The sequence below is a fragment of the Ictalurus furcatus genome, chromosome 17, assembly GCF_023375685.1.
Source record: "Ictalurus furcatus strain D&B chromosome 17, Billie_1.0, whole genome shotgun sequence".
Taxonomy (NCBI): Eukaryota; Metazoa; Chordata; class Actinopteri; order Siluriformes; family Ictaluridae; genus Ictalurus; species Ictalurus furcatus.
Genome location: NC_071271.1, coordinates 22827075 through 22853177, shown reverse-complemented (window position 1 = coordinate 22853177; position 26103 = coordinate 22827075). Strand labels below are relative to the sequence as shown.

Here is a 26103-nt window from a genome sequence, read left to right as displayed (position 1 = left end):
AGCCAGTGAGGCCTCCCCAGCACAGACAGATTATGGTGTAATTCATGTGTTTAACACATTCCACTCAAGGAAATATTCTAGCCTAAGGTTAATCTGCAAATACATTTATCTATATTGTTAATATCACAAAACAAACCAAATCGCGACATAGGTTCACAACACAGAATTCCCATAATGCACTGTGACTTCCAGTAAAAAACACTGTAACTTTTAGTTCAAAAACATTCATCTGAAATCAAATTAGATGAGTTCTTGAATTAGCTTCTCCCTAGACAGATAAACAGAAGAAAAATAATACAAAAGTAATGCAAATGGTGGCTTCTTGGACACAATGAATTCTCTTCTGTGTATTGAATACAATAATATGTTGGAAACATTCCATGTTGATACCATGTTATGTAACATTATACTGAATATCTAATATTCTTTTATTTATAGACACACCTTTATATACAGCTGCTCTGAGAGAGAATCCTCAACCTGTTCATCACATTTTTGGAATATATACACATATACATATATATATATATATATATATATATATATATATATATAAATTAAATAATGGTCCTTAAGCTATTCACCCTACCAGATATATTCTTTTTATTGGTTGCATTTAATGATTTCGTTTAATGTGTATGTATGTGTGTATCACTGAAAGGGCACATTACCTCATTTGTTGTGCAATGTTAAAGTTGAATTTGACTTTGACTATAAAACTTATATACATAACATCAAAGCATTATTTAGTTTAATTATGCATTATTTAGTTTTTATGAGAGCAAAATAAATATAAGGTCCTCTAACAGCTCATCAGCATGCTTATCCTATTGTATGTTTCATATACATTTTTTATTATTTGATCGTAAAATAAAATGTTTTTGGATAACAGGAATAGAATTTCAAAATATTCATATATTTCAATGCTGTTTCAGTGAATAATTTCAGAAGTCATTTTAATTTAGTGCAATGGAAATTTAATTTATTTGGTACATTGCAAAAGACTTTGTATTTGCTATTAGTTTTCTGTTAGATAAAAGAAATCTTTCTTTGTAAAAACGTAAACACTGCTTGTCGAATTTCCCTTGTTTTCAACCCGTAAATTAGAGGGTTAAGAATTGGAGGAAAGATAATAATTGAAACACCAAAGGCCCTTCTTAAGTGTGGAGATACTGCATCTAACCTGTGTGAAATCAGTGCAAAGAATGAGTTAATCTCAAAACTCATAAAAACAATTAAATGCGTCCCACAGGTTTGCATTGCCTTGCTTATAGATTTTTCCTGTTTTGTAGAAATACAGATCATTAGGATTTTGATATATGATAATGACACTATCAGTATGGAAGAGCCTTGTATAAGAGCTATAGTAAACAAGCCATAATAGTTACTTGCTCTCATATCCTCACAGCTTAACTTCATTAAAGAAGGATTATTGCAGTACATGTCCACTATATTTGTCCTGCAAATTTCTTTGCTCATTGTGAGTGTAAATACAGACCCAATTATAACAACATCTATGGACCAGACCATAAAAATAAGTTTCACCAAGGTACCTTGTGTCATCAGATTGTGGTATCTCAAAGGCTTACAAATGGCAACGTATCTGTCATACGCCATAACAGTGAGAAATAAGACTGATCCACATAGATAGAGGTGAATTAGGATGCCTTGTAACGCACAGGTAGGGTAGGATATTTCTCTGCTCTGAGACAGTATACTGCAAACCATTTGTGGGAAAAAAGCCGTAGCTCCCATAAGGTCACATACAGACAAATTAAACAGCAGTATGTACATTGGTTTATGCAGATCCCTTTTTACAACAATAGTCACAAGTAGTATGGACTGGAAGAACAAAATTAAACAGTATGTGATGATGCCAAAAACGAATATTGAAGAAGCACTGGATGGAGGTATGTCCAATGATTCCATGGTCAGAATAGTCATAAAACGTGTTAAATTTGAATTATTAAGATATGTGTCTCCCCCCATTATAACTTCAAGACCTGGAAGAAACAACATAACAAAATACTAGTTAAGACATTTAACATGGGCAAATTATTTTCTTTTACTACAAATATGCTTTCTTACCTACAACAAACTGATAAGACTAAGTATGATGACAACTAATTCAGTAAATGTGCTACAGCATCATGATATCCACAAACTGAACACATCTGAGGTGAGGGTATTCATTTTCACCACTCGTTTATCTAACCAGAGACTTAAATATTTAGATTTCTGCATGTTAACCTTATCCCACGGGTCAATTGTTTTTCAAATCACAGTTGTTGATGCTAGGTTACATTGGATTGTGGGTTTGAGAGTTATCCTTGGAGCTAACAGTGGCCTGCAGTAAAAAACACAACAACAGACCCCCCCCCCTCACATCCCCCTAAAATTAAAAAAAAAAAAAAAACAAGTAATATGATGAGGATATTGTGCAAGTCTGTATTTGGGAGTACAGAATGGAGACATCTTTTAATGAATTTTGTATATGGATGTATTTGTTTGAAGTAAATATAATACTATAATATCTAATCATATAATAAAGCATTCTGTATGTTCTACTTGAATGTTGTTTGGTATAATTAAGCAGGTTTTGCTATAGGTGGGGTTTTAAAACGATGATCCACATGTCCCTTTTTAACTTTTTAACTTCCCCTCTAATGTTCTCTATATGGTCTTGTTCAGAGATACAATGACACTAGGTAGCAGCAGTGCAAGCTTCCTGCAGCAGTATACCACTAAGTAACTCCCATGAAGCGGGGATTAGACACTCCTCATAGAGTGTTATGTCACTGGTAGGGTCCAGATGTCCATCCTACCAGTAGGCCATAGTGACAATATCCACCACTCAGTGGGCAAGTTGCTGTTTGAACAAGTGTGCTCTTTTCATCTGTCATCAGTGAAAGATATGATGTGGGCCATCTGATTCTCAGATCAGTTGTTTATCTAAGTATCATTGAAGGAAGTGCACTGTGCATGCAACACTGTATGGTCCATCGATAATGTGACCTTTGTCTGAAACCTAGAGTTTGACTACAAGGTCAATACAGTCTCATCTGGGCACTCACGTGTACATTTACATTTACAGCATTTGGCAGATGCCCTTATCCAGAGCAACTTACATTTATCTCATTTATACAACTGAGCAGTTTAGGGTTTATATGAATTTATGTTATTTCCTATTATAAGATTTCAATAAACCAAGTATATGATTGTTGAACCCATTTCTAGATATAATTTTTTACTAATTTATTTCTAGAAAGAACCAACATTGTCTGCCAAAAAGTAAGAACATTTAAAGCTTGAAATTAGTAAAATGTCTAGAAATAGGGTAATAATCTTATCTTAGGTTTATTGGTAATCTTATAATAGGAAATGCTAGATGAATGTGACAATATTCAAGATATATTACTTGCTAAGATGTCATTTGTTTCAATGTTTCTAGCAGTGTCCCGCCAGTGGCATGGAATCTGTTATCTGTGGGGCTGTGCTCCCAACCTGACTTTTTTCTGTGAATCTTTATGTATAGGGCTCATGCAAAGTTGATGGAATCTTTATATGGGTTGCAATATAGTGATCTAAAGGCACTATGTGGCTGGTATGTTTGGAACTGATGGTTTTGTTGATTCTGAAACTGTCACTGTCCTTTCTAGGGCCTTTTTGAAACAGTGTCCAAGGAGCAACTATGGCACACAGAGCATATATTTGAAGGCTGCCAAGGCAGGCTTTGCTAACCATGCTTTGGATTGTGCATAAAACTGACAGGAGGAGAGCCTACCCATTTCCTTGTGCAGGGTCTCTCATGAACCAGTGCCCTTGGAGCAGACAAGTGTCAATGGCCTAGCTCAGAGGCCAATGGGAGATCGATACTAATCAGTAGCCCAGATCCTTATCCAGTGAGCCACCACTGCACAAATATAAATGCATTACTGTATACCTGTCTGCATATTCCTTGAATCGCTTTACTTATAATTATGTGATGTATGGATAGGACATAGAAACACACAAAGAGACCTGCAGCAAAATGCAACAGTTTTCATCAGATTTTCAACATAAACAATATGAGACATCCCCTTCAATGTTATGATAGAGAAGAAGAAACCATTGCTATTGTTATTTCATTAAATAATATAATTCTGTTGTTTCTTTAATTTGCAAAAGCCATTCAGTTCCCTCTTGTGATGTGAGATAAAGTAAGGAGGAAGGTGGGTAGCTGATTTTCCCAACATTAGAGGCAATGTTAATTAATTTATCCCAAAATTGTGTGTACATGCATATGTGAGAAATGTAAGGTACCTTTTCGTCATATTTAATATTATAAGTTGTTTGGGTAGTAATTTTGTTCTAAAAAATCAAAAGTATTTTTAAGAATTTGATGTGTACATATTTGTTCATAGTGAGTTTGCGACGCGGGCTATGTAACAAACCCTTTAGCCTTTGTTTATTAGCATTGAGTGTTAGTAGAAATTCTTATGCATTTCCAACTTATACTGTATACTAGAGCTGTAATTGAACACCCATGCATTATTTGGATTTAACATATAATGTGTCCTAAAAGAATACAAATACAGATACGAAAAATGAGCATGTTAGTATTTATAATAGAATATGCTTTTTTTTTTTTTTTCTAAAAATCTTCCCAGAAAGCTTTAAACTAGGTGTGTGCATTTGGATCCCATTGGACAAAACAAAACCGGTTGCATGAAAGCGAGGGTTTTATTTTGCTGTACTTTAAAGGACAGCTTGTGAAAGCTCATGGGGTGGGGTTGGCAGGTTTCGCTAAAATCTCCAACTCAAGTACCACACAAAAAGACTTTAACTAGCCCAACAGTTCAGAGTAATGCACATTTCTGATTTGTAGTAAATGGGCATGTGCAATACATGGACATTATATGCAAAACCTGCTCATGGAAATTTTAAAAAGGGCAAGGTCTTTAACATTATGCTAATGATATGGATTTAGCTTGACTGCCTTATTGAGCCCTAAATAAAACCACATTTCTACTGTGTGTCTGTACAAATAAAAGAAATATGCTTTCAAGCAGCACTGTAAGTGCCCCAGCTTTACAGTTGGTAAACTTTTCTGATCTTTCTGAAATGTAAAAACCCCAAAACTTATCTTCTTCTTCTTCCTCTTCTTCTTCTACTTATTATTATTATTATAGTATAAACACAATATTTATTATTGAATATATTTTATTTCAGAAATCATGGACATAAAGTAACATGCTGCCTGTAGTTTGAATAAAATATTGCTTCACTAAAATTCTTTTCTGTGTCCTGTAGGGCTGCAACTAACAATTATTTTCATAATCAATTAGTTGGCAAATAATTTTTTCGATTTATCGGATGGGAGGGCCAACTTTCAGTACCATTGTTTATTTAAAATAAAATCCACAAACTGCGTGTTACAAATATAAACTTCAGACTAAAACTTTACACAACTGTTTCTCCAATTATATTAGACTGAAAAGAACCCGATACACACACACACACACACACACACACACACACACACACACACACACACACACACACCAGAATATATATTATTCATTTAGGACTGTAGTTTAATTCAGTGCTTTTTTTGCATCCATAAAAAGTTTGCATAAAGACTTAAGTATAATATAAACTAATATATTAGTTTATATTTAAATTGATAATAAAAACTCCCTTTCATTGCACCTTATGGTTTCTGTTACTCACTGTCTTTAGGCATGTTGTTTTATGTTTGACCATAGTGTTTTAATGTGACATTACAGATCTTACTCCCACTCCCTCTGTTTATCACCATGTCTACACCGCAAGTGAGGAGCAACGGGGCCTCATTACTAACAGACCACTTCCATTATAATAAACCATAGAAGTTACACTACAAGTGTGCAAATAAACCATATAATGACAATATACTTTAATTAAACTAAACCTTTTAAGCAACTCGCACCAGTTTCCCCAACTCCTTGCACACAGTGGAGCATTTTGGATATAAATATAAGTTTGTGCTCATGCCTCACTGTCGTTCTTGTCACTTTATAAAGTTTAATCTTCAGGGTGTTTAATATAAAATGCCTTAGAGGACTTGGAGGTCGCACACTTTCTTCCTCAATTACTTGACGATTACGCCTCTGTCTGATGGTGACTGAGGTGATGTTGGGAATAAAAGGTAAATTTGACATAAACAGTAAACTGAAGAAAGTCATTGACGGTGACTCTGGGTATCTGCTAAAGCTAGAGGCATGACATTACGTGCGTATGACGTCATGCGCCGTCGACTAGGAAGTGGCTTATACTTCCAGTTAGAAAAAAACTAATGTGTTCCATTTGAAACTATACTGCTAAATTCATACACTAGACCACTGGTTCTCAACCTTTTGTGAGCTTTGGACCCCTAGCATATTTCGAAGAATCCACAAGGACCCCCTCACTCCACAACAATTATAGGCGATATATTTAACAGTCATTTCTATATATGTTGCTTTATTTTATTAATCTTTCACATTAATAATATTAACATTGGACATTTAAAATATCATGAAAACATTTCAAGATTTTATTTTTTACATTTTATTGTTGGTGTGACATTTAATTTGACTCCCTGAATTATCTTTTGTTTATATTATACATCAAAGTGACACTTGAACTTGTCTACCACTCATAGGTTTTTCAAATTATCATTTCATTTGTAATAAATCCATCAATGAACGATCGTCAACGTAGCTAACGTGATATTTGTGAATGTATGTGAATAATAATTTTAAAACATCTCATTTGAATATATTTTGATAGATTTAACAAAAAATTATATATATATATATATATATATATATATATATATATATATATATATATATATATATATATTATTTAAACATTTTTAAAACTTTTCCACATACCCCCTGCAATTACAACACTGACCACCACTGACCCCCTGCCCCAAAATCCGAATAATTGTAACATAAATAATAAACAAAAAAAGATTGTCCGAATAATAAATCGATAATAATCAATTTCATCAATTAGCTGTTGTAGCTCTAGTGTCCTGATCGGCATCCAATAGCGAACATCTCTATATCACTTGGAATTAACAACAGCTAGTGAATCCTCCCCAACACAGACAGATTATGGTGCAAGTGATTTGTTTAACACATCTCCACTCAAGGAAATATTCTAGCCTAAGGGTAATCTACAAATACATTTATCTATATTATTAAAATCACAAAGCAAATCTAATCGCGGCATAGGTTCACAACACAGAATTCCCATAATGCACTGTGAGTTCCAGTACAAAACACTGTGACTTTTAGTTCAAAAACATTCATCTGAAATCAAATTAGATGAGTTCTTGAACTAGCTTCTCCCTAGACAGATAAACAGAAGAAAAATAATACAAAAATGATACAAATGGTGGCTTCTTGGACACAATGAATTCTCTTCTGTGTATCGAATACAATAATATGTTGGACATATCCCGGTTCAGCACATTCCATGTTGATACCATGTGACATAACAGTATACTGAATATCTAACATTCTTTTATTTATTTATACATACACACTTTATATACAACTGCTGTTAGAGAGCATTCTCACCTGTTCATCACATATTTGGAATCATTTTTTAAAAAGGTGACCACATTGTAACTGGACAAACTGTTGTACTAATCTTACAGATAATTAAATCCTGTGAATTTCAGTGGGAAATTAAATAATGGGCCTTAAGCTATTTACACTACCAGATATATCCTTTTATTGGTTGCATTTAATGTTTTTGTTTAATGTGTATGTATAATGTATCACTGAAAGGGCACATTACCTCATTTGTTGTGCAATATGCAGAACGTTAAAGTTGAATTTGACTCTGACTATAATACTTATATGCATAACATCAGAGCATTATTTAGTTTAATTATGCATTATTTAGTTTTTATGACAGCAAAATAAATATAAGTAAAATGAATGTAAATAAATAAAAAGGTCCTCTAACAGCTCATCAGCATGCTTATCCTATTGTATGTTTCATATACTTTTTTTATCGTAAAATAAAATGTTTTTGAAAAACAGGAATAGAATTTCAAAATATTCATATATTTCAATGCTGTTTCAGTGAATAATTTCAGAAGTCATTTTAATTTAGTGCAATGGACAAGCCTAGTTTTTTTATTTATTTATTTTCGTACATTGCAAAAGACTTTGTATTTGCTTTTAGTTTTCTTTTAGATAAAAGAAATCTTTCTTTGTAAAAACTTAAATATTGCTTGTCGAATTTCCCTTGTTTTCAACCCGTAAATTAGAGGGTTAAGAATTGGAGGAAAGATAACAATTGAAACACCAAAGGCCCTTCTTAAGTGTGGAGATACTGCATCTAACCTGTGTGAAATCAGTAGTAAGAATGTGTTAATCTCAAAACTCAGAAAAACAATTAAATGCGTCCCACAGGTTTGCATTGCCTTACTTATAGATTGTGTCTGTTTTGTAGAAAGACAGGTAATTAGGATTTTGATATATGATAATGACACTATCAGTATGGAAGAGCCTTGTACAAGAGCTATAGTAAACAAGCCATAATAGTTAATCACGCTTGTATCCTCACAGCTTAACTTCATTAAAGAAGGATTATTGCAGTACATGTCCACTATATTTGTCCTGCACATTTCTTTGCTTATTGTGAGTATGAATAAACAACCAATCATAACAAAATCTATGGACCAGACCATAAAAATAAGTTTCACCAAGGTACCTTGTGTCATCAGATTGTGGTATCTCAAAGGCTTGCAAATGGCAATGTATCTGTCATACGCCATAACAGTGAGAAATAAAAGAGATCCATTCCCATAGAGGTGAAGAAGTATGCCTTGCAAGGCACAGGCAGCGTACGATATTTCTCTGCTCTGAGACAATACACTACCAGCCAGCTGTGGGTAAAAAGCCGTAGCTCCCATAATGTCACATATGGACAAATTAAACAGCAGTATGTACATCGGTTTTTGCAGATCCCGTTTTACAGCAATAGTCACAAGTAGCATGGACTGGAAGAACAAAATTAAGCAGTATGTCATGATGGCAATGATCAATATAAAAAAAACACTGGATGGTGTTATGTCCAATGATTCCATGGTCAGAATAGTCATAAAACGTGTTAAATTGGAATTATTAAGAGATGTGTCTCCCCCCATTGTAACTTCAAGGCCTGGACAAAATGATAAAAACAATATAACAATATATGGGTTAAGACATTTAACATGGGCAAATTGTTTAGTGTTATGACCAGTATTTTACCGAGAACAAGCTTATAAGACTAAATATATTGATAACTTATTCTGTGAAAGTGCCACAGCATCACGATATCCACAAACTGAACACATCTGAGGTGATGGTGTTTATTATAACCACCTATGTATCCACCCAGAGACCTAAACATATTTGGATCTCTGCATATTAACTTCATCCCACAGGTCACTTTTTTCACATGTCAGTTGTTGACTAGGTTACATGGGACTGTGGGGCTGAAAGAAATCCACAGAGATTAAACAAGTAAAATGCCAATTTGCAATACTGTATGTAGAAGTGTATCCAAGCAACCTGGGCTTCCATAACACCTCAGAAATGCCACAGGCTGACTGCCTCCATGTCACGTCACACTGATGCAGTAATTTCTGTAAAATGCGCTCTGACCAAGTATTGAGTGCATAAATTAACATACTTTTCAGAAGGTCGACATTTCTGTATTATAAACTCTTTATTCTAATATTCTGAGATAATAGATTTTTAGATAAAACAAGGTAAACACAAAATAAATCTTTTAAATGATTATGTTATTTATTGAAGCTGTGTGAAAATGCACCTGTAGTTATGAGTTCCCCAAATCTATGAAACAGCATTCATATTGGGGTTCAATTGGACTAGACGCAACTAGGCCTGTTTACTGCAAACCCTGTTCACTAAAATCAACACTTAAATAGAACTTTTTCAACAGCATGAAATTTGTTCAAAGGTCTTACCCATTAACACACTATGCCAAAGTTCCAGAAATGATGAAGAAGGTGATTGAAATACATCAGTCTGAGAAGGGTTACAAAGCTATTTCAAAGGCTCTGGGACTCCAAAGAACCACAGCGAGAGCCATTACCTCCAAATGGAAAAACTTCCAAAATTCCTCCAAGAGCACAGCAACGACTCATCCAAGAAGTAACAAAAGAACCAAGAACAACATCAAAAGAACTACCGGCCTCTCTTGCACCAATAAAGGACACTGTTCATGACTCCACTATCAAAAATACACTGGGCAAAAATGGCATCCATGGAAGAGTAGTGAGGCAAAAAGCACTGCTAACCCAGAAAAACATTAAAGCTCGTCTGAATTTTGCCAAAACACACTTTGATGATCCTCAAACCTTTTGGGTGAATGTTCTGTGGTCTGATGACTTGAAAATAGAACTGTTTAGAAGACAGGAGTCCCGTTACATCTGGCGTAAGCCAACCACAGAATTCCACAAAAAGAACATCATATCTACGGTCAAGCATGGTGGTGTAAGTGCGATGGTGTGGCCATGCTTTGTTACTTCAGGACCTGGGCAACTTGCAATAATTGAGAGAAACATGAATTCTAAAGGAGAATGTCCTAAAGGAGAATGTCCGGTCTTCAGTCTGTAAGTTGAACCTCAAGCGCAACTGGATTATGCAGCAAGACAATGATTCAAAGCATAGGAGCAGGTCCTAGTCCTAGAAGTAAAAGAAAGACTGATCTCTAGTTATCTGAAGCATTTGGTTGCAGTTATTGCTGCTATAGGTGGCACAACCAGATTTAAAGTTTAAGGAGGAAAGTAGTTTTTTCAAATTGGTGACAGGTGTTGGATAACGTTTTTTGCTTCAATAAAAAAAACAGAAACTATATTTTGTATTTACTAAGGTTGCCTTTGTTTTATACTGTATTTCATTTGAAGATCTAAAACTATTCAGCATTAGATATACCGAAACACAGAAGAAATCAGGATGAGGCAAATAATTTTTCCACAGCACTGTACCTGTTTGGGTGCTCAGGGAATGTGCTGATCAGCTTGAAGATGTTTGTTAGGACATCAACCTGAGCCAAGCAGCTGTCTGTGTGCTTCAAGATGGCCACCATCATCCCTGTGCCAAAGAGATCATCCATGATCTGTCTCGCTGACTACTGGCAAAATGCACTTACATTTATCACACCTTTAAGTGCTTCAAGCTGCTAATCTTGAAATACAAAGAGCAGTCTTCCCACCACACTGGACCCATTCCAGTATGCCTACTTCCCTAACCACTCAACAGAGGATGCAGCCATATCTGCAGAGGAAGCCATATCTGCTGCTATCCACCTGTCTCTGACCCACCTGGACAAAAAAGACAATTATGTGAGGATGCTGTTCATAGGCTTCAGTTGGCTGAACATGCTGGGCTTGATCACTTCCCTCTGTAACTGGATCCTGGACTTTCTTACTGGGAGATGCAAGTCCATCAGGATTGGCAACACCAACTCCAGTAACACCACACTGAACACTAGTGCACCCCAGGGTTGTGTGCTCAGTCCACTGATGTTCAGATTGCTGACTCACAACTCACAACAAAGTACAGGTCCAACATATCAAGTTTGCTGATGATGCTACAGGTGTGGATCTCACCACCAACATTACATTTACGTTTATGACAGTTGGCAGAAGCCCTTATCCAAAGGAGGGAGTCAGCATACAGGGAGGAGGTCAAGCAGCTCACAGAATGGTGTAGAGGCAACAATCTATCTCTCAATATCAATAGAACCATAGGGTTGATTGTTGACTTCAGGAGGACATGCCTGGACCACTTGCCAATGCACATCAATGGAGCAACTGTGGATAGTCTTAAAAGTTCCATATTTCTTGGTGTGCACAACACAGAAAAATGCTGCTGGACTGTCAACACCACCTGCCAAATGAGGGAAGTCCAACAGCATCTGCAAGTCCTAAAGAGAGGTCAAAGGGTCAAAGCTTGAAATGGAAGGCGTCTGCTTGGAAGGCAAGTCTCAGAAATCCTAGGTTTGCTAAGACATTGCTCAGCTCAAACAACATGGACTAGTTCAATTTTTGCACAAAATTAGTTACATTTGACAACTATAACATATGGAACAATATAAAGTGATATATAAACCACCATTCTTATTCTTAAGAAGAAAATCCTTTGTGTAGAACTCTTTGTTCTGAACTGTGGGGGTCTACATTTCATATTACACTTCTGGATAGACAGTGAAACTGGAATTTCCACCGTCAACTTTTGCACTGGAACTATCCCTGCAACACCGTCATCAGGACACTCTTATCTGTTGTAATATCTGCCAAAAAAAGCCGTGTTTTTGCTGTAAATTGCCCCAGAGCCAGCAACTGCCCTTCATGGATGTGCTCTGTGGGGTCCATTAGTGGTGGGAGGGTACTGAATAGGGCCACCAGGAGGTTAATGGGAGGTGCTTACTAGAAGCCTGAGGGCATCAGTTTCACTGTTTAGGGCTTGTGTGAAGTTGATAGTATGCAACAAGGCACAGCAATGCTGGTACATGACTGAGCGTTAATGGCCTACTGCAAAGGCCAATGACATATTTGTAATGATCAGTAGCCCAAATTCTTAACCACTAAGACACCACTGTCCAAGTTAAATGCTTTACCATATACTTGTCTGCTTACTTATTGAAGAAGTCTATTCATAATTCTATGATTAATGAAAAGGACACAGAAACTCAGAATATCTTGCAACATATAATGGCTTTAATCTGATTTACATCCTGAACAACAGCAGACATCACCTCCAGTATTATGATACAGAAGATTGAGACCATTGCATGAATATAAACAAGCTCAGTATACAAAGGCTTTAAGATGCTGTGTAGCCTTTTATATAAGGCAAGACATTACAAATGAATATAGTAATAAGTAAAAAAAAAAAAAAAGATATCAAAATGAATCATTGCCATTTTAAGTATTTTCTGTGTTGGAATTGTTTCAAGAATTTCCATTTAGACTTCCATCTATACTTCTTATCTTTCATGGTCATGGGGAACCTGGAGCCTATCCCAGGGAGCATCGGGCACAAGGCGGGGTACACCCTGGACCGGGTGCCAATCCATTGCAGGGCACAATCACATACACATTCAAACACCTATTCATACACTATGGACACTTTCGACATGCCACCCAGCCTGTCTTTGGACTGTGGGAGGAGACTGGAGTACCCAGAAAAACCCCCGCAGCACGGGGAGAACATGCAAGCTCCACACACGCAGGGAAGCGGCGGGATTTGAACCCCCAATCCTGGCGGTGTGAGGTGAACATGCTAACCACTAAGCCACCATGCACCCCCATTTAGGCTTATTAATTAAATATTATGTATTACTGTAAAAAACATCCCTCTAATTAGTGATAGGAAAGAATGAACTTCATATGAAATTGAAAAGGAATGTTGTATATCATAATGACAAATATATATCGGCAAACAAGATTTTTGTACATAAATGACATGGCATGATTGTGCTGAGTGAACAGAGTTTAAGCCTTCTTCAAAGCTGTTACATTTTAGATAACCATTTTTATTACTACATCATATTTTTATTACTACACTTATCGAAACATCTGAAAAATTATTCATGTGATCAAATTGTTGTTTCTACCTCTAATGTCTTGTGTTAAATGTTAGAATAAGGAATTTATTCATTATATAGATAATACTGAATTTACTGAATAACTGGAGTACATTATTTAAGTTACTAAATAAATACATCAATATTCCACTGTTATATCAGCACAAAAATTCAGACAATGTCAAAGTTGTTAATTTATTGAGGCAGGAATTTTGAGAGAAGAATACGTTTACATTTCAGCATTTGGCAGATGCCCTTATACAGAATGACTCACATTTATCCCAGTTATATAACAGAGTAGTTGAGAGTTAAGGGCCTTACTCAAGGTCCCAGTCATGGCAGATTGGCAGTGCTGGGATTTGAACTAATAACCTTTGAGCAGTAGTCCATCATCTTAACCACTAAGCTACCACTGCCCTTTACGTAGAGGTATAAGCATAAGAATAGGTATATGCTTTTAGTTCTGTTTCCTGTTAAATTGAAGAAATCTTTCTTTTTAAGAAATTAAAAATTGTTTGTCGAATTTCCCTTGTTTTCAACCCGTAAATTAGAGGGTTAAGAATGGGAGGAAAGATAACAATTGAAACACCAAAGGCCCTTCTTAAGTGTGGAGATACTGCTTCAAACCTGTGGGAAATCAGTAGCAAGAATGTGTTAACCTCAAAACTCAGGAAAACAACTAAATGTGTCCCACAGGTTTGCATTGCCTTACTTGTAGATTTTGCCTGCTTTATAGAAAGACAGGTAATTAGGATTTTGATATATGTTAATGATACTATCAGAATGGAAGAGCCTTGTATAAGAGCTATAGTAAATAAGCCATAGTAGTTAACCACTCTTGTATCCTCACAGCTTAACTTCAATAAAGATGGATTATTACAGTACGTGTCCACAATATTTGTCCTGCAGATTTTTTTGCTTATTGTGAGTATGAATAAAATCCCAATGATAGAAAAAGTTATGGACCAGACCATGAAAATAAGTTTCACCAAGGTACCTCGTGTCATCAGATTATGGTATCTCAAAGGCTTACAAATAGCAATGTATCTGTCATATGCCATTACAGTCAGAAATAAGAGTGATGCACTTCCACAGATGTGAAAAAGAATGCCTTGCAAGGCACAAGCAGGGTAAGAGATTTCTCTGTTCTGAGACAATACACTACAAACCAGCTGTGGGTAAAAAGCTGTAGATGCGATTAGGTCACATATGGACAAATTAAACAGTAGTATGTACATAGGCTTATGCAGATCCCTTTTTACAACAATAGTCACAAGTAACGTAGAGTGAAAAAACAAAATTAAACAGTATGTGATGATGCCAAAAATGAATATAGAAAAAGCACTGGATGGTGGTATGTCCAACGATTCCATTGTTAGAATGGTCATGAACCGTGTTAAATTTGAATTAATAAGAGATGTGTCCCCCTCCATTGTATCTACAAAGGCTGAAAAACACAAATAACAAAATTTGGGTCAAGAATTTAACATACAGTATGTTTTGTTTTACTACAGCTATGCTTTCTTACCTAGAGCAAGCTGATAAGACTAAGTATGCTGATGCCTAATACACTGAAAATGCTTCAGCATTACAAAACCCACAAACTGATCACATCTGAGTCAATGGTGAGTCATTATAATCACTCGGGCCTCCACCCTAAAATATTTGAATCTCTGCATGTTAAGTTTATCCCACAGGTCAATTGTTTTTCAAATCCTAGACTCTAGGTTACATTGCACTGTGGGGTTTGTGAGGAATCCTCTGAGCTTTGCAGCTAACAGTGGCCTGTGGAAAAAATAATTCATATAATGTGTATAATGTGCAAGACTATATTTTTGGAAGCCTATTTGGAAGCATGGGAAAGAGACATTCTGTATTTTGCATACAGGTGTATACACTATATGTCCAAATCTTTATAGCCACTGCTGATGTGTGCACTGTGCAAGGAATGCTACACGCTCAATCATTTGGTTTACAAAATTTGGTAATATGACCTTTGGAAACCCCAGATTTAAGTACAAGGTCACTCCAGAGTGATCTGTGCATCAAAACATGCACAACGAGCTTATCAACAAAGCATGTAGTTCTACCAGTTTTTTTTCACTGAAGTGATGACTAACATGACTAATGAAGTGATGACTTACATGACTAACAAATATTAATAATATTTTTTGCACACCCATTACAGTTCAGCATCTTGCATGGACAAGTCACCTCGATTGGCAGATCTCAGTAGGGGCTAGGTATCCAGTATAGTTATAGTCCATAGTAATAATGTCCCCCACAAAGAGAAGGATGTGAAAAGTGACTATAGGGAAGTGTTGGCTTATCTGTTTTTGACATTTCAGAGAAAAATCAATGCTTACAACCTGATGTGGGCAGTTACAGGGATCCAGGATAGGGAACACAACAAATGGATGGTGTAAGAACTTGGGGAAACAAGTCTTACAGCTGCATTTTGGATCAGTGGCCTCTGTGGAGAGAAATGCCCAGATCATCCTGATGTTGTAAAGAAGAAACATACATTAATTATTTAGGTTAGCAATCTGAAGCTAGAAGGATAGTTTGCTGTCCAGAACTACCTCCAGGTTATGTGCACTGTCAGATGGTATGAGATGGTGAAGGGAGACATCAGTGACAGGATGTTTGCCATACATGCTTAGATCGATGCAGAGCCATAAATGTCTGAGGGAGGAAAGGAAAGGATGAGTTGAGTGACTTAACATAGCATAGTAGTGGTATGAAAAACAATGTGAGAATATGACTTCACTAAGAGCAGGTATAGATGGAGAACAGAAGAGGACCAAGCACTGAGCTTTGTGGGGCTTCAGTGGAAAGTCTACATGAAGCAGATTTTGAATTAGAACATCGCGGAAAAGTTCATTGTTGTTCCGTAATTTAATCCAAAAAGTGGAACTTTCATATATTCTAGATTCAGTACACATAAAGTGAAATATTTTGAGCCTTTTTTGTTTTAATCTTGATGATTACGGCTTACGAAGCTCATTGAAATAAAAAATCCAGTATCTCAAAGTATTAGAAATGTCATATCACAACAAACCATCCATCCATCTATCCATCCATCTTCTACTGCTTACTCCTTCTTCAGGGTCACAGGGGAACCTGAAGCCAATCCCAGGGAGCATCAGGCACAAGGCATTGTACACCCTGACAGGGTGCCAGTCCATCACAGGACACAATCACTTACACACTCACTACGGACACTTTAGACATGCCAATCAGCCTACCATGCATGTCTTTAGACTGGGGGAGGAAACCAGAGTACCCAGTGGAAACCCCCACCGCACGGGGAGAACATGCAAACTCCGCACACACATGGCCCCAGCGGGAATCACACCCTGGAGGTGTGAGGCAAACATGCTAACCACTAAGCCACCGTGCACCCATCACAACAAATCAGTAACTACATTTCCCATCCTGCACTGCAGCCTATAAACATGGCCGCCATGGACTGCAATTCCCAGAACACTCATTCATTCTAATCACGCACACCTGCATCCAATTTCACACACTCACTCCACATTATAAAGAGTCTGTTTCCAAACATTGTCTTTGCAAAGTATTAGTGTTACCACTGTACCAAGTGATCGAATTCTAGCGCTGCGCTGTTTATGCCTGTTTGCCAATCGCCTGACCCTATGCCTCTTTCTTGACCTCGCTATTGTCTCGTGTTTTGGATTTGTCTTCCTGTCTATCTCTAATTAAACTCTTATCTGCATCTGTCCTAACCTTCATTACGAAGAATACATGACAGAATACTTCGCCTCAACATGGAAGCAGTAGGAGAGCAAGGAGAGTGTCATGCCCCAGTACATGGATTGTGCGACTACCCGAGGCAGCTACAATGTCTAAACTGTGATAAGCTGGGGAGATCTGGAACATCTTACTGCTCTCAGGAATGTTTCAAGGCCAGATGGCATGCCCGCCAATGGCTCTGCAAGAAGTGGTCTCACCTGCAGTGCTCCAGCCAGAGGTTAACGTGGCGATCTCTTCCACAGAGCTCCAATCTGACACCCTTGAAGTCATCTCACCTGCCGAGCTCCAGCCGGAGGTCAAATGAGGCGACCTCATCTCCAGAACTCCAACCTGAGACCCACGAGGTAGACTCACCTGCAGAGCTCCAGCATAAGACCCACGAGGCGGTCTCACCTGCAAGCTCCAGCATGAGACTCATGAGGCGGCCTCATCCACAGAGCGCCAGCATGAGACTCATGAGGCGGTCTCATTCCCAGAGCTCCAGTTGGAGGTCATTGTGGCGACTTCATGTCCAGAGCCCCAGTCGGAGGTCAACGTGGTGACCTCCTCCCCAGAGCTCCAGCATAAAATCAAGTTCCTGCTAGAGGTCAACGAGGTGATCTCCCAAGCCATTTTCCCAACCGAGGTTGACAAGGCGACCTCCCACACCACATTCACATCCGAGGTGGACAAGGTGACCTCCCATGCCACATTCACGTCCAAGGTGGACAAAGCAACCTACCAAGCATGTTTCCACACGAGGTCAACGAGGTGAGTTCCCACGCCCAGTTCCTGTCCAAGGTCAAAGAGCCGACCTCTCAAGCCAAGTTCCTGTCCGAGGTCATTGAGCCGACCTCTCAAGCCAAGTTTGTCTCCGAGGTCGGAGAGACGACCTCTCAAACCAAGTTTCTTTCCGAGGTCGAAGAGACGACTTCTCAAGCCCAGTTCCTGTCCGAGGTCAAAGAGACAACCTCTCAAGCCCAGTTCCTGTCCGAGGTAAAAGAGACAACCTCTCAAGCCCAGTTCCTGTCCAAGGTCAAAGAGATGACTTCTCAGGCTCAGTTCCTGTCCGAGTTCAAAGAGACGACCTCTCAAGCCAAGTTCCTGTCCGAGGTCGAAGAGACAACCTTTCCAACCAAGTTCCTGTCTGAGGTCGAAGAGACAACCTCTAGAGGTTGAAGAGACGACCTCCCAAGACAAGTTCCTGTCTGAGGTCGAAGAGACGACCTCCCAAGCCAAGTTCCTGTCCGAGGTCGAAGAGACGACCTCCCAAGCCAAGTTCCTGTCCGAGGTCAAGGAGACGACCTCTCAAGTCATGTTCCTATCCGAAGTTGAAGAGACGACCTCTCAAGTCAAGCTCCTGTCCAAGGTCGAAGAGACAACCTCTCAAGCCTTGTTCCTGTCCCAGGTCGAAGAGACAGGCAACCCAAGCTCTGCTCATGCCAAGTTCCTGTCCCAGGTCGAAGAGATGGGCAACCCAAGCTCTGCTCATGCCAAGTTCCTGTCCCAGGTCAAAGAAACGGGCAACCCGAGCTCTGCTCACGCCATGTTCATGTCCCAGGTCGAAAGAGACGGCCAACTCAAGCTCTGCTCATGCCAAGTTCCAGTCCCAGGTCGAAGTCGACGTCATGACCAACCAGGTTTTGCTCACGCCTGAAGCTGACGTCACGACCAACCAGATTATGCTCACGCCTGAAGCCGACGTCACGACCAACCAGGTTCAGCTCATGCCTGAAGCCGATATCATGACCAACCAGGTTCTATTCATGCCTGAAGCCGACGTCACAACCAACCAAGTCTGCTGTCTGCTGACACGGACAACCAAGTTCTGCTCACACCTGAGTCTGCTGACTTGGACAACCAAGTTATGCTCACGCCTGAGTGTGCTGACATGGACAACCAGGTTCTGCTAACGCCAAAGTCTGCTGACACGGACAACCAGGTTCTACTCATGCCCGAGTCTGCTGACACGAATAGCCAAGTTCTGCTCACTCCCAAGTCTGTTGGCACAGCCAACCAAGTGCAGCCTGAGAGTCGAAGGAGGACGACACTCTGCTTTCCTGCACCACTGAGGACTTCACTCTGCCTTGCTGCTCAGCTGAGGATACCGCTCAGTCTCCAGGTTCATGTGAAGACATTTTTGACCAGAGGGCCAGGACTGCGGGGGGAGGGAGTGTATTTTGGGAGGAGTGCCCTTGGGGGGGCTCTGTCATGATTTCCAGTATTGCAGCATGCTCAGAAAACTGAAGCACAAGCTCGTGCATGAGTCCGGTGCATGAGCCTGGGGGGGGGGGGGGGGGGGGGGGGGGGGGGGCTGGTTCTGTCATCGCAGCAAACCAGTGACTACGTTTCCCATCCAGCACTGTGGCCTACAAACATGGCTGCCATGGACTGTAGTTCCCAGAACACTTGTTCATTCTAATCATGCACACCTGCATCCAATTTCACACACTCGTGCCACAGTATAAAGAGACTGTTTTCTAACAATGTCTTTGTGAAGTATTATTCTGGTTTCTCGATCTTGATTCTAGCCTTGTCCTGTTCATGCCTGTTTGCCAATTGCCTGAACCTTTGCCTGTTTTGTCTACTGTCTTGTGTTTTGGATTTGTCTGCCTGTTTCTTTCTCATTAAACGCTTATCTGCATTTGCATCTGCCCTAACCTTCATTACGAGGAATATGTGACAAGAATAAAGAATTTATGACAGAAATGTCAACCTTCTGAAAAGTATGTTAATTTATGCACTCAATACTTGGTCGGGGCTCATTTTGCATAAATTACTGCAGCACTGCAGTAAAAAAATTTTTCCATGATATTCTAATTTTTTGAGATTCACCTATATGCCAATTTATAGGATATTCTCGCCAGGTAAAAAGCAAATACCATCATGCATTCCCATCTCATGAGAATGGTTCAAACAGTCTTGTGATTGAAAGGTATGTTGAAGGCTGCTGAAAGACAGGGAGAATGAGGGTCGATGCCAGGTTTGTTGATCTAGTGGCATGGGGCTTCTCAATAATGGCAGGAAGGGCAGGTTTTGTGGATGTGCTGCTTTTAAGGTAGACTGATAAAGATCTTGAAGGATAGAACTGATATGAATGAAACAGGGAGAAGTGATACCAATTGGCAGTTACTGATTACTAGGGTATCCAGTGTGGGCTTTTTCAAGATCGATATAGACATAGTCAGTACATGACCAGATGTTACAAAGTTGTTTCTAATAGACATGATAAAGGGGAGGATGATACATCAGGCAAGTGTTAGGACTGATGGACAACATAATCTGCAGGATCACTTTAGTAGGAGAGGAAAAAAATGTGTTAAGGACAATTCCTGGGTGGAAACCATCAGGCTGTGCAGATAACTAATATAAGTAGCTGCTAGATTATGTGCAACGTGGAAAGAATCCATGGCAGAGACAGAAAAAAATGTACAGCAGAAAGTTGGGCCAACTGTATGTCAGTTCATTCTGTCCCAGTGGGTGGTCCGGTTCTACTAAAGAGAAACACTTTTGGCACTTAATTGATTTAACATCAATGAGAAAGTCCTCTTGTTCCTTGCAAAACTTGGGTGCAAATGGCACTCTTCCAGGATTACAAACTGACACAACAGTATGTCCCTGCACTACTGTACAGCCCCTGTACCATTGTACAAGGTTTTACAATGTGCTCTCCAGAATAATGATAAGAAAGGTAAGAGAGAAACTAGCAGCCAGAGATAGAGCAGTGCTTGTCTCTGGCTTCTCTTCCGGATCCATAAGAGATCCCCCGGACCTAGCTGCCTTGGAGGCGGCCGGCCCAGATCCACAAGGCTCTGAAACCCAACTCGCTTCGGCTTCCGAGAAGAGAGCAAGTTGCGAGCGGAGCTGCCTAATGTAGGTGTTACAATGCGCAGCCTCTCGAGGCTGCCATCACATGCTCCTTCGCTAGACACTTGACACAGAAAGTGTGCACTACTCCCCATGATGAAATGGGAGCAAGGCGTAACACACTTCCTGAATTCTCTCACTCATATTTTTCTCTCTCACGCATTCCTTTTTTTCCTCACTTTTCTTAAAGGGATAGAAAAGTCCTGAGATTTTGAGAAAAGATAGAGAGGAAATGAAGCATCTTTTTGTTTCTTTACACAAACAACCGAGATGCAGTCTCGCTGAAGATAATAAGGCTGACGGCGCGGTTCACAGGTGCCATATATATATATCACGCGACACGTCACCTGATCACGGCAGGCCTATATATAGGTATGATTTTACACAAGCTTCAGATGCCGGTCGCGCGCAAGGGATCTCCCATAATGTTATGCTAAACGCAACATGGAGTTCCCTTTGAAAGGGAACTAAACTACCAAAATAATAATAATAATAAAAAAAAAATAATAATAATAATATGTAAAAAAATATGTTGTACTCTCCAGGGACATTAGCTGGATTGTTAATCATCCTGGGCTGAGCCCAGATTATTCTCCATCACAAACCTTTAAAAAGAAACGTACTTCTAAATAGATTTTTGCCTATCTAAAACAAGTCTAGGTTAGTTTGGTGTTGCTAGCCAAGGGGAGGCACAACTAAACTATTATTGCATGGGTCTAGCTGAATACAGTGTCCTGCAAAGTACATTAGCTGTCCTTCTGCTCTGCTCATATCATGTTCACGTAAACTGGAACTCATATAGACATTTACACACCTTGTTTTCAGGAATGGCCCCCAGGGACAATTCCATCTTTGGCCACTATTGGGGCAGTGGGATAGACTGGACTAGGACTAGGCTCTCTGATTCCCTCCCATCCTGCTCCACCGACTGAGGATGCCACTCAACTTCTGTGTTCTGCGAGGTCGTTGCTTGGCTTCTGTGTTTCCCTGGGGACGTCGCTCGGCTTCTGGGTTCCTTATGAGGTCATCGCCCTGTTTCCGTGTTGCTGAGGATGTCGCTCCGCCTCCGTGTTCCACAAAGGACATCGCTCTGCTCCATGGTCCCATTACAGCCGTTGCCCCCTGCCATTCCCAACTGGTGTACTTATCCTCCCACCCACCCCTGTCAGTGGCACAGTGCTGGTCCCTTGCTCAGCTGGGAACATCGCTCCACCTCCCGTCTCGGCTGGGTACGTCGCCCTGCCTCCCATCTCAGCTGAGGATGTCAGTCCGCCTCCTGTCTTGGCTGAGAATGTCGCTCCTCCCCCTTGCTCGGCTGAGGTCATCACTCCCCCCTCTGGCCTCACCGCCATTGTCGCTCCCCCTTTGGGCCTCTCTGCAGTCGCTGCTTCGAGCCTTTTGCACAGGTGGAGCTTCAAGAGTCGTGCCTTAAGGGGGGGCTCTGTCATGTCCTCCAGGGACAATTCCAACTTTGGCCACTAGAGGGCTGACTGCCATTGCACCCTGACTGCCATTGCTGAACAACTTCTTCTGTTGTCTCCCTCCATTTTGTGTATAACCATACCCATGTGTTTGTTATTTTCCCTGCCTGACTTGTGCTCTATTTAAGTTCCCTGGTTTTTCTCATCAGTTGCTGGAGCATTGCATCAAGTCAGGTTATGTTTGTGGTCCTGAGTTTTCACTGTTGATATTGTTCAGTGTATGCACTGTTTGTTTTTATTTTGTGTTTTCTTAAGGTTTCTTTCCTAGTTTTACTAAGTTTCTGATAGCCCTGGTACTTTGTGTGTTTATTCCTCATGTTTGTTTTCCTGAGCCTGTTTTCCAAGTCTGTTTCCCTGAGCCTGTTCTCTGTATCTGTCTTCAATAAAGAAGTTCTGCATGTGCATCTGTCTCCCAGGACTCACTTCATGACCGAGAGGATCTTAGTGTTTCACTTTCAACCTCTTTACTGGTAAATAAATAAATAACTATAATAAATCAGTGTATTTCCATTTTCCCCCATACTGACTGTGTGAGCTAGCGTTTGGCAGAATTGATACTTGTCAACTGCTGTCTTCTTTTACTGACATTCAGTTACATAGTGACGAACTGCTCCAAGTGGAGAATTATTCAGGACTAAAGAAAAAATCTTTGTGATTTCAGCCCCTAATTTGCCTATACCTAGAAATGGCAATGTGTGTATAACTCTGAACTGGGAGGAGTCTACATTTCATATCACACTTTTGGATCGACAGCAAAACTGTAGTTTGTATCTCTGCAACACGGTCACTGTTAATATTCTAACCTAAAGTTAATCTGCACATACCTGCATCTTTGTTACAAAAATCACAAAACAAACCAAATCACAGCATAGGTTCATAACACAGTTATTTCCAGTACAAGAAATATTTTTAGCATGTTCTATAAGTTACTCTGGAAAAAAGTATTCTTCCAAATAATCAAATGTACAGTTAAATTTTGGTTAATAATAATAAATAGTATATATCATCAATTGGCACAGTGTTAGATAGTGTCAATAATTTAAGTTGTCTTAATTTAACATAACACTAACCATTTTTAATTTGGTGACTATTTACTCAGTCTTGTGATATTTTAGAGGCCCACTGCTTGCTAAAGTAGATAACTTATTGAAGTCACATTTTGGGGGTTTATAGAACAAAAGTGAATACAACTTATGAGAGCTTTATTATGGTACAGCCCAAACATACATTTCTTTTAAACATACAGTATAGTCTATTTTTATGAAATTCATTAGTAGAATGTACCTTTAGAGATGCCTTTAGAAATGTCCCATTAACCAGGTAGTAAACGTAAGTGACATTTGCAAAGGAATGAAGTAAAATAGTGTAAACCACTGTCATACTCATCAAATAATGGGCATCTGTACTTTATTCAGTTTAATTTGCACTGTTATTGTAAATAATGTTCTAATAACTGTACTGTTAATACTGATATTCATAAGAGCACAGAACATTATATAGGTGATTTAAATTCTTGGTTCAAATTTTATGTCATACTTCATATTATCTATATGTCAGATGCACAATTGCAAGCTGCTACTTTTTATGACAGTACATTAAATATAAAACCTTCTAATGGCTCCTCGACCTGACTCTCCTGAAGTGTGTTTCATTTATATAATGAAATGTACGGTAGGGCCCAAATGTCTGAGACTACTATTGGAAAATATTATGTTTTGCATTCTTTTCCAGTTTGTCAAGAAAAAAAATCATTGCAAATTATATTGGCAGTAACTTAATTGAAAGGTAGAATCATAAACCTATTTACATGAATTTCAGAAGGTTGTTTGAACACATGCTTTAATGGAAGGGATAAGACTCTGACCTTTTGTACAAAGGACTTAACATGGTCAATATCAATAAAGTTGCTTACATTTAAAAAGTAAACTAGAAATACTGCAACATCTTGCATCATTTCATTCATTTCATTCGTTTCAGACTAGTTATTTTGTTGTTTTAAGTTATTTGATAAATTGCAGAACAATATACATGTGATTTTAATTTAGTTTCCTGTTAGATAGAGGAAACCTTTTTTTGTAAGAACCTAAACACTGTTTGTCGTATTTCCTTTGTTTTCAACCCATAAATTAGAGGGTTAAGAATTGGAGGAATAATAATAACTGCAACACCAAAAGCCCTGCGTAAGTGTGGAGATACTGCTTCTAACCTGTGAGAAACCAGTAGTAAGAATATGTTAACCTCAAAACTCAGAAAAACAACTAAATGTGTCCCACAGGTTTGCATTGCCTTACCTATAGATTGTGTCTGTTTTTTAGAAAGACAGGTAATTAGGATTTTGATATATGTTAATGATACTATCAGTATGGAAAAGCCCTGTACAAGAGCTATAATCGCCAGGCCATAGTAGTTAACCACTCTCATATCCTCACAACTTAGCTTCATTAGAGAGGGATTATTGCAGTATGTGTCCACTATGTTTGTCCTGCAGATTTCTTTGCTTATTGTGAGCACAAATAAAGCCCCAATCATAGCAAAATTTACAGACCAGACCATGCAAATAAATTTCACCAAGATACCTCGTGTCATCAGACTGTGGTATCTCAAAGGGTTGCAAACAGCAACGTATCTGTCATAAGACATAACAGTGAGAAATAAAAGAGATCCAGTCCCATAGAGATGAAGAATGATGCCTTGTAAGGTGCAGGCAGCGTAGGAGATTTCTCTGCTCTGAGACAGTATACTACAAACCAGCTGTGGGTAAAAACCCGTAGCTCCCATAAGGTCACATATGGACAAATTAAACAGCAGTATGTACATGGGCTCATGCAGATTCCGGTTTACAACAATAGTCACAAGTAGTATTGAGTGGAAGAGTATAATTAAACAGTATGTGATGATGCCAAAGATGAATGTAGAAAAAACAATGGATGATGGTATTCCCAATGATTCCATGGTCAGAATTGCCATGAAACGTGTTAAATTTAAATGATTAAGAGATGTATCTTCCTCCATTGTAGCTTCAATGCCTGGAAAAAAAGTAATAATGTAACAAAATATGGGTTAACATTTAACATGGGCAAATTTTTTTGTTTTATGACAGCTATGCTTTCTTACCTAGAACAAGCTGATAAGACTAAGTATGTTGACGTGTAATTCAAAGAAATTGCTACAGCATCATGAAACCCCCCAGAAACTGAACAGCTCTGAGGTGATGGTGTTCACTGTTACGACTAGGGCATGCACATGGTGACCTAAAATATTTGTACCCTTGCATGTGTTCCCACAGGTCAAATGTTTTTCAAATTCCCAGCTGTGGACTCTAGGTTACGAGGGACTGTGCGAGGAATATTATAAGTTTTGAAGCCTATGG

At 38.9% G+C, this 26103-nt stretch overlaps 4 protein-coding genes across 4 annotated transcripts; all 4 read right to left on the bottom strand.

The window, feature by feature from the left end:
• Positions 1-1029: 1029 nt before the first annotated feature.
• Positions 1030-2365, bottom strand: LOC128621054 (olfactory receptor 52B2-like). The gene has a single exon (XM_053646533.1). The coding sequence runs from the start codon at positions 2017-2019 to the stop codon at positions 1030-1032; it is 990 nt and encodes a 329-aa protein (XP_053502508.1). The 5' UTR covers positions 2020-2365.
• Positions 2366-8218: 5853 nt separating this feature from the next.
• Positions 8219-9381, bottom strand: LOC128621053 (olfactory receptor 52A1-like). The gene has a single exon (XM_053646532.1). It carries the CDS (start codon positions 9176-9178, stop codon positions 8219-8221), a length of 960 nt encoding a protein of 319 aa, XP_053502507.1. The 5' UTR covers positions 9179-9381.
• A 4721-nt stretch (positions 9382-14102) lies between these two features.
• On the bottom strand, positions 14103-15272 carry LOC128620991 (olfactory receptor 52B2-like). Its single transcript, XM_053646415.1, has one exon. It carries the CDS (start codon positions 15060-15062, stop codon positions 14103-14105), a length of 960 nt encoding a protein of 319 aa, XP_053502390.1. The 5' UTR covers positions 15063-15272.
• A 9513-nt stretch (positions 15273-24785) lies between these two features.
• LOC128621052 (olfactory receptor 52B2-like) lies at positions 24786-25700 on the bottom strand. Its single transcript, XM_053646530.1, has one exon. The coding sequence runs from the start codon at positions 25698-25700 to the stop codon at positions 24786-24788; it is 915 nt and encodes a 304-aa protein (XP_053502505.1).
• Positions 25701-26103: the final 403 nt, after the last annotated feature.